At 28.3% G+C, this 20,371-nt stretch overlaps 1 protein-coding gene across 1 annotated transcript in view; it reads left to right on the top strand.

Annotated features, from left to right (window-relative positions):
• The window catches only part of LOC119613342 (translation initiation factor IF-2, mitochondrial-like), a 34,729-nt gene extending 18,168 nt beyond the window's left edge, over window positions 1-16,561 (top strand). Inside the window, 7 exon segments of the mRNA XM_037969362.1 lie at window positions 6,088-6,137; window positions 8,484-8,698; window positions 15,348-15,552; window positions 15,614-15,692; window positions 15,695-16,257; window positions 16,259-16,271; window positions 16,331-16,561. Of these exon segments, the coding sequence (XP_037825290.1) occupies window positions 6,088-6,137; window positions 8,484-8,698; window positions 15,348-15,552; window positions 15,614-15,692; window positions 15,695-16,257; window positions 16,259-16,271; window positions 16,331-16,503 (1,298 nt within the window). The 3' untranslated portion in view covers window positions 16,504-16,561.
• Window positions 16,562-20,371: the final 3,810 nt, after the last annotated feature.

Below are 20,371 nucleotides of genomic sequence, written 5' to 3'. Positions count from 1 at the left end.
TTTTAGTGCCAAAAATCGATATTTGGTAGGAAATATAAGTGATCACAGATTAACGCGTTTTTCCCAAAAAAATCAATATAAAGAGGTTTTTAGTTTTGACTCAATTTTAGTACCAAAAATCGATATTTGGTAGGAAATATAAGTGATCACAGATTAACACGTTTTTCCCAAAAAACTCAATATTAACGAAGTTATAGAGGTTTTTAGTTTTGACTTAATTTTAGTACCAAAAATCGATATTTGGTAGGAAATATAAGTGATCACAGATTAACACGTTTTTCCCAAAAAACACAATATTAACGAAGTTATAGAGGTTTTTAGTTTTGACTTAATTTTAGTACCAGAAATCGATATTTGGTAGGAAATATAAGTGATCACAGATTAACGCGTTTTTCCCATAAAACTCAATATTAACGAAGTTATAGATGTTTTTAGTTTTGACTCAATTTTAGTACCAAAAATCGATATTTGGTGGGAAATATAAGTGATCACAGATTAACACGTTTTTCCCAAAAAAAACTCAATATTAACGAAGTTATAGAGGTTTTTAGTTTTGACTCAATTTTAGTACCAAAAATCGATATTTGGTAGGAAATAAAAGTGATCACAGATTAACGCGTTTTTCCCAAAAAAACTCAATATTAACGAAGTTATAGAGGTTTTTAGTTTTGACTTAATTTTAGTACCAAAAATCGATATTTGGTAGGAAATATAAGTGATCACAGATTAACACGTTTTTTCCAAAAAACACAATATTAACGAAGTTATAGAGGTTTTGACTTAATTTTACTACCCAAAATCGATATTTGGTAGGAAAGTGATCACAGATTAACGCGTTTTTCCCAAAAAACTGAATATTAACGAAGTTATAGAGGTTTTTAATTTTGACTCAATTTTAGTACCAAAAATCGATATTTGGTTGGAAATAAAAGTGATCACAGATTAGCGCGTTATTTCCCAAAAAACTCAATATTAACAAAGTTATAGAGGTTTTTAGTTTAGACTCAATTTTGGTAACAAAAATCGATATTTGGTAGGAAATAAAAGTGATCACAGGTTAACGCGTTTTTCCCAAAAAACTCAATATTAACGAAGTTACAAAGGTTTTTAATTTTGACTTAATTTTAGTATAAGTGATCACAGATTAACGAGTTTTTCCCAAAAAACACAATATTAACGAAGTTATAGAGGTTTTTAGTTTTGACTCAATTTTAGTACCAAAAATCGATATTTGGTAAGAAATATAAGTGATCACAGATTAACACGTTTTTCCCAAAAAAACACAATATTAACGAAGTTATGAGGTTTTTAGTTTTGACTCAATTTTAGTACCATTTTAGGACCTTATATGGGGGTATTTTTAAGCCAGTTATAAGCGTTAAATTCATTTTTTGAAGAGGACCTTATATGGGGGGGGGGAGGTAGGATCAATTATGCACCGATCCGTATAAAATTTGATAGAGAGATTTTGACTCGCATGAAACTTATTTGTGTCGAATTTCATCGCTATATTCTTATTTTTAAGCTAGTAATAAGCGCTATAGTGATTTTCCGAAGGGGACCTTATATGGGGGGTAGGGTCAATTATGGACCGATCCTCATAAAATTTGGCAGGGAGATTTTGGATCATATGAAACTTATTTATGACGAATTTTATCGCCATAATCGTACTGTTAAAACAGATATGGCCGTTAAATCTGTTTTTCCCTTTTATGGAAAATTTCAACCCTCTAAATCATTCCGCTCGGACTCTATCGTGCTTTCAACAGACAGACAGACGGACATGGCTAGATCGTCTTAGAATTAGAAGGACCCAGAATATTTTTTAAAATGTTAAATGTTCAGAAGGTTGAGAGATAATAAGCCAATGGTCTGAAATTATGGACATACATGTGTTTTGGTATATTATACCGAATCGTATCAAAACATTTACTAATTTCAAAAGAGTAACACAAATACGTGACATTTTAATTTAGTTTCATCGATTCTTAAAAATATTTGATTTTACTCATATATCGTTACTTGAAATGCAAAAGGGCGTAACAACACTTTTAAAAATTTTAAGGGAGAGACAAAAAACTAAATACATTGAAAGCTATTATTGTTATAAAAACGATATTTTTTCACAAGTACTGAATCCTAACATCAATAAACACCTTGGATTATAACTGTACTGCCAGACATTGTATATTATGTTGCTTTTTAGGACTTTCTGACTTGCTGTTGTTGTTACGCCCTTTTGAATTTAATTTTAATAAAGTCGGTGCGGACGTACGATTTTTCCGATGTACGATATATGAGATTACGAAAAAGAAAATAAGTCGGAAATAGTAGAAAAGTCAACTTTTCATAAAACACAAAGTCGAAAAGTCGACTTTTCATAATCCATAACTTTTTCACTATATACACAATGATTAACGTGACCAGATGGTTTTGGAATAAAAGCGGGATCCGAGTGACTAAAAATCGGGATTTGAATGAAAATATATTGAAAAAGCGGGATTTTGAAAACTGTCATTCATTAAATCTGGATTTAATAAAACTTAATATCAAAACAAGTAAACACATTATACTTGATTAAGACGGATCTTATATACATATATCGATATTAATTTGAACTTCTGGGTGATTTTCCGAAGATGTTCTTTTATGGAAGAAAAAATTTAATATTTAGAGTTTTAGTTATTTTTTATATAAATAATTTTATTGGTGTTAGTTACAAAAATGTTGTTGGACAGGAAATAAATAAAAAAAAAATTGAAAATTCCGTTAAAATATTCTTAATAAATCTTGATGAATAGATGTCGGAAAAGATATTAATGAGCAGGGCAAGGATTTCTATGCAAATGCATGTTTGTAGTCAGTAACTCAAAATAACTTTTAAGTAGTTTTCCTTTCGAATCAAAGATTTTGCAACAAAATGGCATCTATTTGTTGTTGCATATTTTTGCATATTTTGTTATAAATGCATAAATTGCATATTTTGCTTTAAAATACATATATTTTGCATATTTGTAATATTTTTATAGCATATTTAGCACATTTTTTTAATTTTCGAACACAAATTTTATTTAAAAACAAGTGTTATATTCTTATATACCGTATGCCGTAAATGGAATGCTCCTATATTAACATTAGGTTTATATTTGAAATAGGGCTTAAGTCAATTATGGAAATTATTAAAAACAAAATATTTTTGTCCAACTTTAGGGTCAATTAAAAAATTTGGTAGAGAGACTTTGGCTTGTAAGAAACTTACTTCTGTATATCGAATTTCATAGCTAGTAAGCAGTAAGTGTTAAAGTCATTTTCTGAAAATCGGGGGTAGGGTCAATTATGGACCGATTCTTATAAAATTCGGTAGAGAGATTTGTGCTCGTACGAAACTTACTTTTGTCGAATTTCAGCGCTATTTTCAAGCCAGTAGTGAGCATTAAAGTCATGCTCTGAGGGGAACCATATATGGGGGGTAGAGTATGTTATGGACCGATACTCATAAAATTCGGTAGAAAGATTTTTGCTCGTAAAAAACTTACTTATATCGAATTTCAGCTCTGGACTCGTATTTTTAAGCCAGTAATGGGCGTTAAAGTAATTTTTTGGAGGGACCATATACATATGTATGGGGGTCAATTATGGACCGATCCTCATAAAATTTGGTAGAGAGAATTTAGCTCATATAAGACTTATTTATGTCGAATTTCGCTATACTCGCATTTTTATAACAGTTATGACTGTTAAAGCTCTTTTTCAGGGGGCCACTTGTATGGGGGCTATGCGAAAACGTGGACCGAAATTGCTCATATTCAATACCAAACAAACCTATAAGAAATATTTATAGAAAATTTCAACACTTCAGCTCTTTCCGTCCGATAAAGTTCTTGACAGTTGTGTCTGGGCTACTATCCAATAGCAGTGCAAATTTCAAATCGATTTTTTGAGTTTGGTCTTGACACGAGATCGTGATTCTGGTTAATTGGTATTAGAGTATCAAGATCATCAAGAACCTATATATGTATATGTTGTCAAAAACTAAAATTCTAAATATCTATACAAATTTACTCAAATATGATAAAAGAAAAATTAGTGCTAACAAATAAATTTCACAAAGAAAATATTTTTTGGTGCATATTTTCCACATTTTTAGTGCATATTTTATAGTGCATGTTATAAGCGCATATTTTTAATTTTTTAGTGCATGAAAACCTTGCCTTGTTATTGAGAATGATATACTCGGATCCATACGTTTGTAATTCTGGAGTAAAATGTCAAGAATTTTTTTGAAAATTGTCTTTTTTGATTTTTTTTTTTTTATAAACGTTCCAAAAAAAAAATCCCAAAATTTATATTTTCCCAAATTTTATATTTTTATTTTTGTTTCTGAGTTGATTGTTAGGTTCCCAAAAAAGATGCAAGCACCTCAAAATCAATACTAATTTTCATTCAAATATTTTACAAACTCTACTGAAGAATTATGCTGAATTAAAACCTCTTTATCTCAAAATTTTGACGCATAGGAAAAAATAAAAACTGAATTTCGATTAATAAAGGTAGGGCAAACAAGACACAAAAACCTGATATGATAAAATACATTTTTTTGTTGGCCTATGTTATTAAAAAATCAGTATAAATTAAACTTTATACAGCATTTTCGCATGCTCCTCGAGAATTCTGAGTAAAATATGAGGAAACATAGTGTATAAGAAAAATTCGATAAAATCACTCTGAACTATTAGTTATAAAAATAAAACAAATCAGAATGGGACCACAAATGGAACTACTTATTTCTCCTGATTGTTAAATATTAGTGTGTTTTGATGGATCAGATACACAGTCACTTTAAGTGAGGATAAATTCAATTGTCCAGTAGATCGGGACTTAAAATACTGGTCATAAAATTGGATTGATATTTTTCTTATAACTCTACAAAAAAAACACAGCTTTATAAATTTAAAGTCATGTGTCCAAAAAGTTAAGGTTCACTTGTCACTTAAAATAATATAATTTCTTTAGACCGTTAACTTTATTTAAACATCAGCCTGAAAATTTGTTATTTAAAAAGTTGATGTCTATTTGTACCCACATTTTGATATGTTATTAAAAAATACTAGAATATTTTTTTCGATTCTCTATTTTCTAACAAAATTTCTTAATTTAAAGTTTAAACTTTTAAATAGTAAATCCCAAATTGATTACAACAAAATTAAGGACGATTGACCTGTTATGTAACAAAAAGCGGGATTTGTTATTGAAAAGCGGGATTGAAATCTAAGTCGGGATCAAGCATTAAAAAGCGGGATGTCTGGTCACGTTAACAATGATAGAGAGTTGGTATCGGCATAGGAGGCAACCGTTGCCGGCCGAGTATCTAACTCATATAGGTTTTGTAATAAAATGTGTATTTTTAAAATATATTTAGAAAAAATGTTCTTAAGTTATTTTATATTAAATGATTATTTCCAACAAACATCAGCACAAACGCTTAATATCCCTTCTGAGTCGACTATGCTATGCCATGTAAAGCTTGTACGCACGTTAATTATGCAGAATTTCATCGAATACAAGATGACTTGAAAATGAAATAGCATCTCCCATATAAATTAAACATAGATTCCCACTTTATCAATTCTGCAAAAAGTTCCACTAGAAACGCTTCCTTAAGAAGGGGTTCTACTAGAATCGCTTTTTTAGCAAAAAACAAATGTTCACCATCATTTTATCAATTCTATAACAGGTTCTAAAATTCAGCTCATTCGGATCATAAAAGAATTTTTGGCGATTTTTTAAAAAATGTGACAAACTTTGGGGGCTACTCACTGGCCCCCATTTCCGATATACCGAATTATTTCCAAATATAAAAGTTTATAAACCAGTGTGCACCGGTTGTAATTCATTTACCTTTTCGCAAGTGCACTGTATTTCGAATTGTAAGGGCCGGTTTCATAGTTCACTCTAGGGAACGAAATTATACTTCATACATAAACTTTTTCCATTAGGTAGAACTGTAAAACTCTCCCTAAGTGTTTTATTTAATTTTTTTTTTTACATTTATTCATTTATTTTAATATATATATTTTTTATTTTTAGTTCCCATCATTGTTGCCATTAATAAAATTGATAAACCTGAAGCTAATGTTGTAAGTATTTCATACTATAACTTAAACACTGAAGTTCTTAGACTATTTTTCGTTAATTTGTTGTAAAACCCCTCAAAAATATGACAAATTAAATATATTATCTTGTGTTAAAAACAATTTGTCACTTTTCATCTGTACTTTTAATTGTTTCTTTATTATTTTATAACAGTAAAAAAATAACATTCAATACAAATTTTAAATTTTTTACCGAACTAATTTAATTTAATTTTATATCACATACAATGTGGACATACATATACATTCACTGAAAAAATCCATGCCTAATAAATACGAAAAATGTCGTACATTGTACGAATCCTTCGTTGTTTCGCACCACGAAATTCTTTCGTAATATATACGAAATTGTACGAAATATTTTAGTATAATGCAAAATAATCTTGAAAAAATTAATTTACTTAAATTGAAAAAAGAGAATTTTGAATAAATATGGAAAAATTTACGAAATATTAATTTATGCAAACATTTTTGTTAATTTCAAAATATTTTTTCTACACTAAAAATAATCCATGCTTAACATTACGAAAAAAAATTTCGTAACTACTTTTTTCGTAATATAATACGAAATATTGTTTAATCAACCCCTTTTATAATTTTACGAAAATACGAAAACCTGTCGTAATATCTTTTTTCGTATATATTAAGAAACTTTGTTTTCTTTTACAAAAATAATTTCTTTAAGGCATGTAATATTTAACGAAAGTAACGATTTTTTTTCGTAACAAGATTATTTAGTAATATACAAGAATTATTTTTGATTTAAAAAAAAGAAAATATATATTTTGCTAGGATTTTTTTTTTTTTTTGTTATTTTCGTAATTTTTATGGAGTTATATTAAACGTAATTTTAAATTTACAGGAAATTAGGCAGACAATTTTTATGTTTTTTTTAAAAAACATAAAAAAATTGTTTTTTTTTAATTCGCAATCTTTTTCTAAATTTACAATAATTATTTTAAAAGAACTAACATATTTATGTATTTAAAAAAAATGTAAAATATATAAAATTATTTTGCATTTTACTAAAATATTTCGTACAATTTCGTATATATTACGAAAGAATTTCATGGTGCGAAACCACGAAGCATTTCGGACAATGTACAACCACACGAATTTTTAATTTTTTTTATGAAAATAATTCGTGAATAATATTATACTTTTTCTTAAATTTTATAAAAATGTTGTAGTTTTATTTAATGATAATATAATTAATATCATTATGTTTAATTTCGCTAAAATTTAAAAAAAAAATATTACGAAAGGTTTTCGTACTTTCGTAAAAATAGAAAAGGGTTTTATTAAATAATATTTCGTATTATACACGAAATTTTTGTAAATATTACGAAAATAGAAGTTACGAAATTTTTTTTCGTAATGTTGAGCATGGATTATTTTCAGTGCAGAAAGCAGGACAGCAAGTGCCTTTCAGTTAAACTGAAATATTCTTTTAATTTCACTGAAAAGCTTATAAAATTATGCGTATAATGATATGCATTTTATGTCAGCATTGATTGCATAACTAACACTATCGGGTAGAAAATAATTTTTGAAAAATTAAATTTTAACTAGGTGGAATTTTTAAAACATAAAAAACCATTATGGTGAAATTGTTTGATATTTAATATGTAACAATTTCAATTATCTACATTAAAAAATTCTATGTAAAAATTTGAAAATCTAAAAATTTTTAATACTTTTTTAATCGCACATTAATGTTTGATATGACATTTGAAACGCCTTTCATGTGATACCAAAATTGCGTATATTTTCTTTGTGATAAATGTGGAAAAAATCGAAAAAACCTCAAAAAGGACCTTTTTATTCTTTTATCCAGCTTGCCAAATATTGATGTCAGGACAAAAAAAATTTGAGAAATGTTGTTTTAAAATCAACTAAATTTAAAGTAACATTATTTTCAAAAAATAACATGGAAGTAAAAAATACATGCGGCAAAACATATTGGAATCTAAACTTGTCTTGATAATTGATTAAAAATCCAATCCAAAATTTCTTTAGTAGGTGTTTTTGGTATCAAAATAATAAGAATATCTCATATATTCATTGGTATTGGTTACCACTTCCAGGATTACACTAAAGAGTCTCTGTGGGCTTCCGTCCAAATCTTCTTGATTTATATCTGTTTTACAATTTCTTATAAGATTCCAATCGATTATGGGTCAGGAAACTTTACGGACCTTCCCATGCATTTCATTATATGTGTAGGTGCATAACTAATGTGCTTTCTAATATTGTATATATAAAAAAACTAAGTTTTCATTTACTAATGTTATGCAGACAATTTTTTAAACTAATCATAAATTATTTCAGGAGAAAACAAAACAAGAACTCTCTCAAATGGGTCTGACCTTAGAGGAACATGGCGGCGATATTCAAGTTATACCAATTTCGGCAATGAAAGGCACAAATCTTCCTTTGCTAGCAGAAGCAGTTAGTACACAGGCGACGCTAATGGGTTTAAAAGCAGACTTCACAGGTCTAATGGAAGGAGTTGTTGTGGAATCTAAAACAGATCCAAGACGAGGGTAAATACATATAAGTTAAATATTTCGTGCTTTCGCACAATTATTTTACGTTGCACTAAAAATGTGAGAAATATGAATATACACTGGCGAGCAAATGTGAGTGTATATTTATAATTTGTGCACTTTATTTGCACTTTATAAAAATAAAACTAAATATGTAAATCCAAAAAAGTTTTCATTCAAAAGAGCTATCCTATTTTAAGCATGAATTCTTATCCTCTAGAGCTTGTTTATTAGAAGATAATTATTGTGTAATTTCTTTAAGAAACTTCCATTAAAAACACAACAAAAATCATAAATTTACTGTTATTTCATTTCGTTGCGTTTTTTGTGATCGCGGAAAATGTTCACATTTTTCAGCACATATAAAATATTTAACTTTGAGTAATAGAAATTCGAACAAAATGTTGCTTATTTGGTAGCTCTAAGTTAAGAGAATAAACAGCAAAAAGAAGAGATGGATTCATTACCGTTATTTCGCGACAGACGAAATCAAAGATCTTATCGCAACGCGTTGCAATTTTTGTGCTCGCTACTGTATATCATATGCCCTACGTCAATTATAAGTATATTTAAAATATGATTCAATTTAAACAGTACCAATTTAATGTTGAATTTTACCTTAATAATGCATGTTTTATTAAAAGGATGAAGACTTTAAGACTTCAAAACATATTTTTCAAATAAAATATCGCAGACAATCGAATTAACTAAACTAATATTCGATTAACATAAAATTATTTCCAGAAAAGAAGATCCGCGATAGAAATCTATAAAATTTGTTGCATTTAAATCAGAAGAGTTTATAATATTATATACTAAGATACAAATTATGATATATATAAGATACAAAACTGTATATAAACGATAAAAAACGGCAGAAAAATTAGGCAAAAAATTTGCAATCTGGGGAATTTTAGATAGCTAAATTTAAAGTCTCCAAAAATATCGTGTAAGCGAGATACTTGGGGATCAAAGGTTACAAAAATCTGTTGAGAGCAATCAAATGCCAATTAATAATCAGATTAGTTAATCTAATCATAAATTTCTGATGTAAATCCCCTTTGATGTTTTTGAGTACAATATTAAATTTCGCAGTGTTGCCATACAAAACAACAGAAAATGTCACTGTTTGTTACCAAAACAATGCATGTTTTTTAAAAAAGAAGACAATTGTAAATTTAATATGAAAATTAATGAAAACTTAAATTTAAAACCAAAAAAAATGTATTTTGGGTGTGCATAATTTATACTAATCAATAAATAGAACATTTTAATGTTTATATTTATAAAATTTGTATTAATTTTTTTTTGCATTTCATGCTTAAGTTTAAACCAATTGTAAATTTAATATGAAAATTAATGAAAACTTAAAAACAAAAATATGTATTTTGAAGTGTCCATAATTTATACACTCCTCGCCACTTGAATAGCACATATATAATTTTTTTTTTCAAAGCTTATATTTTTGGATCAGGAATTTCTGGAAGCTTGTTGAGCTGCCCTCCATATTCATCATACTTAAACATCATAGAAAACTTGTGGGAATGGGTTGCCCGAAAAGTTTATGAGTCTGGAAAAAAAAGTATTCAACATTTCCTGAACTAATCTATGCAATTAAAGAAGTCTGGAGCTCAGTGCAACTGAATTACATGGCCATGCTATATGAATCACTTCCAAACAGGATTTGTGAAGTGTTAGTCAACTAAAGAGGTTTAACACATTACTAAAATAGCTTAGTTTAATTTATATCGTTGTAAATAATCTAAATCAATAAGTTTTAATTACAAAAGTTGCTATAAAATCACTTTTTCTGGGGGATATTCTATTCAGATGGCGAATTTTTAACATTAGCTTTTTTGGGTTAATTTACAAAAAAAATTATATAAAATCAAATATTACAGATATGACAACTATTCGTATCACATTTTATTCAGAACAAAAAATATTACAATGAGGGGAAAAAGCAAGTTTCCAGAAATTTCTGATCCAAAAATATATGCTTTGAAAAAAAAAAATTATATATGTGCTATTCAAGTGGCGAGAAGTGTACTAATTAATAAATAGAAAATTTAATGTTTATATTTATTAAAATTGTATTATTTTTTTTGCATCAGCTGTTTACACTTTTGCATTTCGTGCTTAAGTTTAAACCACCTCCATTGGGCGCCTAAACTTCCAAACAAAATTAACTAATTGAGTACTCAAAAACATCTTTCGAGGATTAATTTTAATTTAATCGCTAATCTTACCTAATCCCACCTAAAGATTGACCCTTAAACACATAAGACATATCAATGTTAAATTCTTAAAAATTTCAAGAAACGCTATTTTTATGGCGATTGTAATTTGTTCGAAAACTACAAAAAATCAAAAAGGTATAAAACTTTGAAGGATTATATCTTTGAAAGTTTATATCGGATTTTTTTATACCCTACACCACTTTAGTGGGGAGGGTATATTGGATTTGTGCTGATGTTTGTAACATACAAAAATATTCGTCCTAGACCCACCTTAAAGTATACCAATCGGCTTAGAATCGTTTTCTGAGTCGATTAAGCCATGTCCGTCCGTCCGTCTGGCTGGCTGGCTGGCTGTCCATGTAAACCTTGTGCGCAAGGTACAGGTCGAAGCCTATTGAAAATGGTTAAGATCGGTCCATTATTTCACCTAGCCCCCATAGAACAGAACCCCCCGAAAAGGGCTTCTGAGCTCATAATTATGTTAAATATACATATATATCGATAAAATACGGCACAACTAAGTTTTATAGAAGTCTTGATGACCCTGCCAAATTTCATAAAGATCGGGCCCCATTTGACCCTAGCTCCCATACAAAGTACCCTTCAGAAAATTACTTGAATGTCCCAAATTAATTTATAAACACAAATATCGCGATGAAATTCAGCACAATAAAATATTATGTAAATATAAATATATTCACAAAATTTTATTGGGTTTGGTCCATATTTGCCCCTAGCCCCCATATAAAGCTTCTTTCAGAAAATTAGTTTTTCATCCATAAATTGCTTAAATGTATCGGAACAAGGGAATATTGAAGATAAATGCTTTATTATGAAAAATAAATCACATTTAATATTCATAACTGGTGTAGGGTTACCACCATATATGGTCATATGGTCGGGCGTGGCCGACCATATGGCCACGCCCGAATATACTTTCTTACTTGTTTATTTTGAACCCAATCTATTACTATGGATGAGCTTCTTCATTCTAATATAATTTTTATATTAAAAAGTTTAAGATAATACATTTTTAAAGAATGCATTTTCTCCCTGTTGAAAAAGTTTTAAAAGTGCATAAAATGATTATTTGAAACTTTTTATGCAAAATATGCAAAAAAGCATTTGTTAAAATGTTTTATATGGGAAAATTTGTAAATTTTATTGATATTTTATGCATTTAACAGAATTTAAAACTGCTTAAAATACATTACTGACCAGAATTGGTATGTAAATATTTAAAATCGATTACCACCAATGTTAAGCTGACCATACGTCCTTTTTTTTAGAGACTCTAATCTAGGTAATATTGGATTAATAGATAAATATTTGACAATATTCCAATTGGCCAGCACTATTTTTAGACAATTTGGAAATGCACCTCTGTCAACCAAATGATGGCCAAAATCATTTTATTTTCTTTTTTCATAGTGTATATGTATGTTAAATATAACGCAATAATTTATCAAAATTTGCAATAAAAATAATTAAAAATAAGAAAATGTGCAATAGTGATGTTAATTTTGTCGCAAAATATTCGTTATTCTGATACTTTTAATAATTATTTAAAATTATATGTTATATGTAGTGTTTATAAACCGGTTACCAGGTTAATCTAACAACCGGTTTATATTGCATATTTCGGTTTTTTGCAAACCGGGTTTTTAAGACATTGGCTTTCGGTTAACCGAGTTATCCGGTTTTTATGTCTCGGTTAACCGGCTTCGAAAAATTTAAATTTTTAGTACAAAAATTTATGTTTTTTTATTTTTTATTGTGATTCGAATTTTTAAAAATTTTGAATAGATAATTCTAAACATTAATTTCCGTTTGTGTATATGAAAGCAGAACTAAGATTGTTAAACAAAAGTTAGGAAATGTTAAAAATATATTATGTATATAAAATGGAGATTTAAAATTTCAGACAATCAGGAAAACATGAGGCCACGACCCATAGTGCAATGTCTGTCTATCCATAATTTCAGATAGTAACACAGGTCTTATTTATAATTAGAATTAGAAAAAACTTGGTGATCACAATCCACATATTTAGGGTTATATTCTTACCAACTTTTATTAAAATCAGACTTTATCTTCAAATATTTTGTAGCAATTTTTGAATTTTCAAAAGAATAAAAACACAATATTGGAAACAAATTAAAGCCGATTGCCTATATTAGAGATAGTTGAAGTAGTAATCTAATTTCAATGAAAGTTAGTGGATATATTTTCCTGACTTTGTAGATTATGTCCACTAACTTTTTCAAATTATATTCATAATTATGGCCTGTGACCTCATCGGAAATTTCCGATAGACGGACATTGCACTATGGACCAGAGAGTGATTCTGTTATAACGGGTGTAACAGAAATTAACATGTATCTTTGACTAATATTAGAAAGAAAAATTGTGACATAATCTCTATCGCCGTTTAAAATTGCATTTCGAAAGCGAAACGTTAAAATCTCGAATATTCATAACGCAGCTTCAGTAAAATTTTAAAATATTAACAAATGATTTAATTTTTTTGAACAGTATAAAGATTACTTTCACTGTTGCCAATTTAGCTATTTTCTCGTCAAATCTAGCGATTTTTAATCCCATTTTGCGGGGGAAAATATGATTTAGCTATTAGCGGGAAATCTAGCGATTTTTCTTTAGATTTTAAGGCATTTTTTATTCATTTATATGTTGATAATATCGCTTAAAAGTTGCTACGAATGACGATTTACATATATGTATGTATAAGTATAAAAATATGCATTCAATGTAAATTATTTGAGTTTTAGCTGTGTGTATTATACTTATTTTGAATGTTCTGAAGAACATAATTAGGAGCAAATATTTGTGCGTACAGGTAAAGTTATACGAAAAATTTTAAAAGGGGTATATTTTGTTGTACTCAAAAAACGAATATTTAATTATTCTAGTCTTTTAGTAAATGAGTGATATGATAATAAAATTTACCATAATTCTAAAAATTAGTGAACATTGGAAATAAGTGACGAAAGGATCGATCCATAAAGTCCTAAAAATTTACAACATTTCTAAGGCGTATAGGGCCGCATATCGATATTGCAGATAAACTTCCCACAAAAGGAGTGTATAATAATAATCTTGGGTGCCCCGGTAGGCTAGTTGGTAGTGTGCTAGCCTGTTCGTCTGAGGGTTGTGGGTTCGATTCCCAGCAGAGATCCTGGTCTGCTACACTACAACGGTCGTATGGTTATCGTCACCCTGCTCGGTAAATTAGGTAAGAATATAATTTGTAATTGTATTGTAATGGAAAAATAAATAATACTCTTATGCTGAAAATAAAGGATCGATCCATAAAGGCCAGCATTTCGAAATTCAATTTATCTTTACAACATTTCTAAAGCAATCTGTATAGGGTCGCATATCGAAATTAACCTCAACTTGACATTTTTCCTAACCCAAAGTGAAAATATTTAACATAAAAAAAGATTATCTTATGTGTTTGTTATAAGATGTGTTTGTATCACTATCCCATTCCTACGTATGTATATAGATTTTAGCGATAAATCGCTGACTTTTTAGAATAATATAAAAAATCTGAAAAATTTTGCTATTTGTTTTCAGAATCATATAATAAATATTATTTTGACGATTTATCGCTAAATTTTTCAAAATGTCTTGAATTTAGCTATTTTCTAGCTATTTTTTCAGTCGACTTTAGCGATATTTTTGGGAAAAAAGTTGGCAACAGTGATTACTTTGTATAGAAGCGTTTTTGTCCGCTCTTATATAGTATAAAAATGTATGTTCATATGTACTATACCAAATATGTATATTTAATATAGGTATCAAGCTTTTATTTGTCATTAACATTTCTACATTTGTCTCCCACCTTTTTATACAAAACGCGCAAAAAGTGCATGCAATTTCTCATGCGTTCACTTATGACAAATTTATTAGAGTATAAGAATGTATTTAAAACGATTTTAAATGGAATACGTACTAAATACATCATGAAATTGTCCCTTCTTCTTGAATAATTTAAAATGTTTTTTGCTAGAAAGAGTACATATCGCAAATAAATTAAAAAATAATGCTTTTATTCGGAAACTGCGAACATTTCGGAATGATCATGATTTTTATTCAATGGTCCTTCGCAGGAGCTTTTATATTATACCCCTAGCAACAAAAAATGCTTCGAAAGTTTGAATACATTTTCGGCATACTTTCAATTTGCGAAGTAATTTTTCACCGCCATAATAGTGTAGTATACATAGAGTTATTCACAATTAAATTAATATTATTACTATTATTATTATTATTATTGTTATTATTATTATTATTATTATTATTATTATTATTATTATTATTATTATTATTATTATTATTATTAAATTATAATAATTAATAGTTATTTGCTTTATTTTAAGAAAGCTTTCTACTGCTATAGTTAAACGGGGAACTTTACGCAAAGGATCAGTCTTAGTTAGTGGACTTGCGCATGCTAAAGTTAGAGGCCTATTTGATCATAATGGTAAGCCATTGGATAAAGCAGAACCGGGCACACCTGTAGAAATATTAGGATGGCGAGAATTACCACTTGCTGGAGATTTAATTCTGGAAGTTGACACAGAGGTTTTTTATATAATGTTGTTTTTAGAGTTAATGTGTTTATAATTTTTTTCTTCACTTTCAGAAAAAGGCTCATTCTGTCCTTAGATATCGGACCCACGAAGCTCAAAAAGAAAAAGCTGAACAGAGTCTTGAAGAAATACGTAAAAAGAAGAAGAACATTTGGAAAAATATCGAGCAGAAAGAGACGCCCGTCGTTTAGCGGGTAGATTCCGTTTGAGACATGGTCCCAGGTCCAAAGAGACTTTACCAGATGACGGTACACCTCGCGTCAGTGTAATAATCAAAGGTGACGTACATGGTTCGGTCGAAGCCATACTTGATGTGTTAGAAACATATAGTGGAAACGATAAATGTCGTTTGGATGTAGTTCATTACGGCGTTGGAAATGTGTCAGAGTCTGATATTGAATTGGCAAAATCTTTCGATGCAATCATTTATGCCTTTTCGGTTGAACCGCCTGCTAAAGTTACTGGTGACGTTTCCATACGAGTTTGTGATATCATATATCGCTTAATTGACGACTTAAAAGAAGAAATCAGCAATAAACTGCCTCCATTAGAAGTAGAAGATATATCGGGAGAAGCAAATGTTTTACAACAGTTTTCTATCACGGAGGGACGAAAAGAAGTACCAGTTGCAGGTTGTCGATGCACAAAAGGTGTATTGAAAAGGGCATACCAATTTCGTTTAATGCGAAATGGAGAAAACCATTTATGATGGTAAGAATACAACACATTTTCCAAACAAACATAATATGAATGTCTTTTTTCCATTACAGGACCTCTTGAATCTATGAGACATTTAAAGAATGAAGTAGATTCAATTAAAAAAGACGTTGAATGCGGTATACGCTTAAAAGACACCAACATCATACCTCAGCCTGGTGATATTATAGTTTGTTATTCAACACATACGGAGCCACAAAAGACTGATTGGGATCCAGGCTTTTAATGTTCCTCAAGAATAATACAAATCATTTACATGTAAATAAATACGCAAATAATTCAAAGATTTGTTTTTTGCAAATGAGTTCCAAATTGCAAATACATATAAAAATTATGCTAAAACATGAGTTATGTATTATTGCATTTTACGGGAAGCGAGATAAATATGTGCATACATACATAGTATCTATTCATCTTAAGTGTGACGTTGTGCTAAGCTATTTTACTTTAACCATACAATAAAATCAAAAAAGAATTGATTAATGATTTCTGCTTTACATAGGTCTGCACAGAAATCCTCCTTAAAAAAAATTTTATAGAACAAACTGAATCTGCGTCGTCGACTGCTTCCTATCACGTCACAATTTCGAGTAATTCACTATTTGGCGAACTTTAATCTCAAACGATATTTTTTTAATAAACTTTTAATAGTATTGTACTTACAATATTCAAAAGTATAGGATTACAAATTTTAAAATCCATAGGCAGCTCCATCTGATAGTTATAAGCGTGTAAAGTTCAAAACTTTGAAAAAATTAAGAAATTTTCGACTTTTTATATAACATTTGTATAATATTTTTGAAGCTTATGAAATATTTGTTCAATACTGTCAATGAGGGTTGGATACACTAGCGAAAATATATGTATGTATAGTTATATGATGAAAAAATTGTATTGCTAATTTTACAAAATTAAACTTTTTTTAAATTTTTTTGCAAAAACATTTATTGGTTTATAAATATAGAAAATTCAAAATATGATTTAATAATAAGCCTCGTAAATACGCATCTTTGATGTATGTATGTATGTATGTATGTATGTATGTAGTATGTATGTATGTATGTATGTATGTATGTATGTATGTATGTATGTATGTATGTATGTATGTATGTATGTATGTATGTATGTATGTATGTATGTATGTATGTATGTATGTATGTATGTATGTATGTATGTATGTATGTATGTATGTATGTATGTATGTATGTATGTATGTATGTATGTATGTATGTATGTATGTATGTATGTATGTATGTATGTATGTATGTATGTATGTATGTATGTATGTATGTATGTATGTATGTATGTATGTATGTATGTATGTATGTATGTATGTATGTATGTATGTATGTATGTATGTATGTATGTATGTATGTATGTATGTATGTATGTATGTATGTATGTATGTATGTATGTATGTATGTATGTATGTATGTATGTATGTATGTATGTATGTATGTATGTATGTATGTATGTATGTATGTATGTATGTATGTATGTATGTATGTATGTATGTATGTATGTATGTATGTATGTATGTATGTATGTATGTATGTATGTATGTATGTATGTATGTATGTATGTAAGCAAGAAGTCTTAACAAAGAGGACCTACAAAGGTAGGGCCACAAATGCGGGAACTTTTTGAGGATGAAAAATTAAAGGACTGCTCTCGGCATATCGACATTTTAAATTAAATATCACTCACTAAAACTTAATTTTTTAGACTCACACTTCTTCCTGAAATTGGTCAGGCATGCTTGCGAATTTTTGTTGATCTATTTGCCGTAATACATCATGATGTATTACGGCATCATTGATGCATCATTGAATAGAAAACAAATACAACTTATATACATCCAGACATCCTTATAGTAAATATTACTTGTGTTAGTTGTTGTTGTTTTTGTCAATTTGTCCACATTATAAAATTTTACTTTAAAATTCTAACCAAAAATTGGATTTTTTAAAACACGTTTGCGAAAAAGTAGACATGATCTACTTTGTTACCACACCTGGATTCAGGAGCAATACGTCTATCCCATTCAGCCATTAAAATTTAAAGGAGCGCAAAAAACTTTTTTGCAGACCAGTGTTATTGGTAATACGATCTGTACGTTGTTTTTAAAAGTAAACATACATACATACATATGTATTTTAATTGCTAATTTGTCCACAGAACACAACGTACTTATACTTATACATAATTTTTTTATCTTAAAATTATAGCCCTAAAAAGAAAATAATATTTCCGGTTAAAACATGTAATTTGTTAGTTTTGTCGCTGTCCATTCCTACAGTCTCATAGAGCTGCGACAATTAGAAAGAAATTTATTAAACAAGCATTTAATAAAAATATTAGGATTTATAAATTTGTTAAAAATTATATTATATACATATGTATATTATATTATATACATATGTATATTAAACCATACTGAGACCTTTGTAATTATAAAAAATAGTTTGTACGACGACAAGTATACTGTTACATTCACATATTCGTACTAATACTAGTCACCCTTCACCCACATGCTTGGGATAAAATAAACAAAAACGAGATCATTGTGAGCGGAACTAAGTGTTGATAAGCAGCAGTAACGTATCAAAATCCATTTATTGTTTTGTAGAAAATGAATGAAAAATTTAAATACTTCATTGAAAGTAAAGAATAATTTTATCGTAAAAATATATTGCAAAAAATGGGTCATTTTTAAATCATAGAAAAAAAACAAGCAAAATTAATGTTATGTATGTATAAAATTATATAAATGAAATAATGTATTTTCATTTATGGAACTAAATATTTACAGTGCGTTGATAATGCTTTTGGTTAAATACTTCCTTTGGCAAAAAAAATAAAACAAAAATTTATGTCATTAACTAAAACTACGCACATTCATTCAGTATTTCTCTATTAAATAATCTTCAAAACATACATACATAATATGTATGTAATATATACATACTATACATGTACATATATAAATAATTTTTGAGTTATTTTTATTTTTAGAAAATTGTTATCGTCCTAATATGAAAACAAAAACAACTTATTAATTAGGGGTATATATTTTTTGTCGGTATATACAATTTAATTATCTAAATTTTTGTAATAGATTATTTTGACAACTTTTATATAATTTACTTTTTTAAATTTTGCAACAAATTTCTTCTGATAAAAAGAGGAAATAGTAAACATCGTGTCGATATTCAGCATTTTTTAATAGTTTTTTGATACATTAGGACCTTTGTATATTAGCACATTGAATTAATAAGAACCATTAATGTTATTTTCATAGTTTTTTTATGATCAGAGATTATTTTAATAGTTTAAATTATTTTCCAACATTTTTTTGGTATTTCGAACAAAAGTTCGAATGGTTTTAATCCATAGATTATTTTAAAATCTTTGGAACTTAATTTCGAATATTCGAACTTAATATTGTAATGCCTTCGTCAGTCCCTTTAGACTACAGGAACTAGTTTTAATAGACTTAAATCATTAACGAACATAAGTTCAATTTTTCGAAGTTTTTTTATTTTTTTATTATTCAAAGATTATTTTAAAACCATTAAACATGTTTCGAACTTAATTTCGAATTTTCGAACACAATACTATATTGCCACCATTGCAATCATAATTATCAAATTTTAGTCAATTTGAACTACAGGAAACAGGTTTAAGTAGACTCAAAACATTTTCGAACATATGTTCGAATTTTCAGATTTTCTTTTTTAGGTTTTCTATTTTTCTAACTTTATTTCGAATTTTCGAACTTAACCCAAATATGTCCAATGACCTATATATAGTACACATAGTTTTTGTTTATAGGATCCGTCACGTTTGTTTAAGTTTCGTTTTTTTTTTGTTCACATACATATTGTGTGATCGCATTTTTTTTATACTAATTTTGAGTTATAGAATTTTTAAATTTGTCATATTGTCATAATGACTAAAATTGGGTAAGTCCGATAAGTGAATATGTGCTGAAAGTAAAATTTTGTACATTTACAAGTAAATTAATACAGATTTTTGCTCAAATTATATTTATAAAGTTATATGCGTCAAAGTTTCATTATTGTGTTTTAGTT

This window comes from Lucilia sericata, unplaced genomic scaffold (genome assembly GCF_015586225.1).
Source record: "Lucilia sericata isolate MDLA Ls3-8-SP2 unplaced genomic scaffold, ASM1558622v1 Contig002074F_arrow, whole genome shotgun sequence".
In the NCBI taxonomy this organism is placed as follows: domain Eukaryota; kingdom Metazoa; phylum Arthropoda; class Insecta; order Diptera; family Calliphoridae; genus Lucilia; species Lucilia sericata.
Note: the sequence above shows the minus strand (reverse complement) of the source record. Positions and strands in the feature narration are given on the sequence as shown.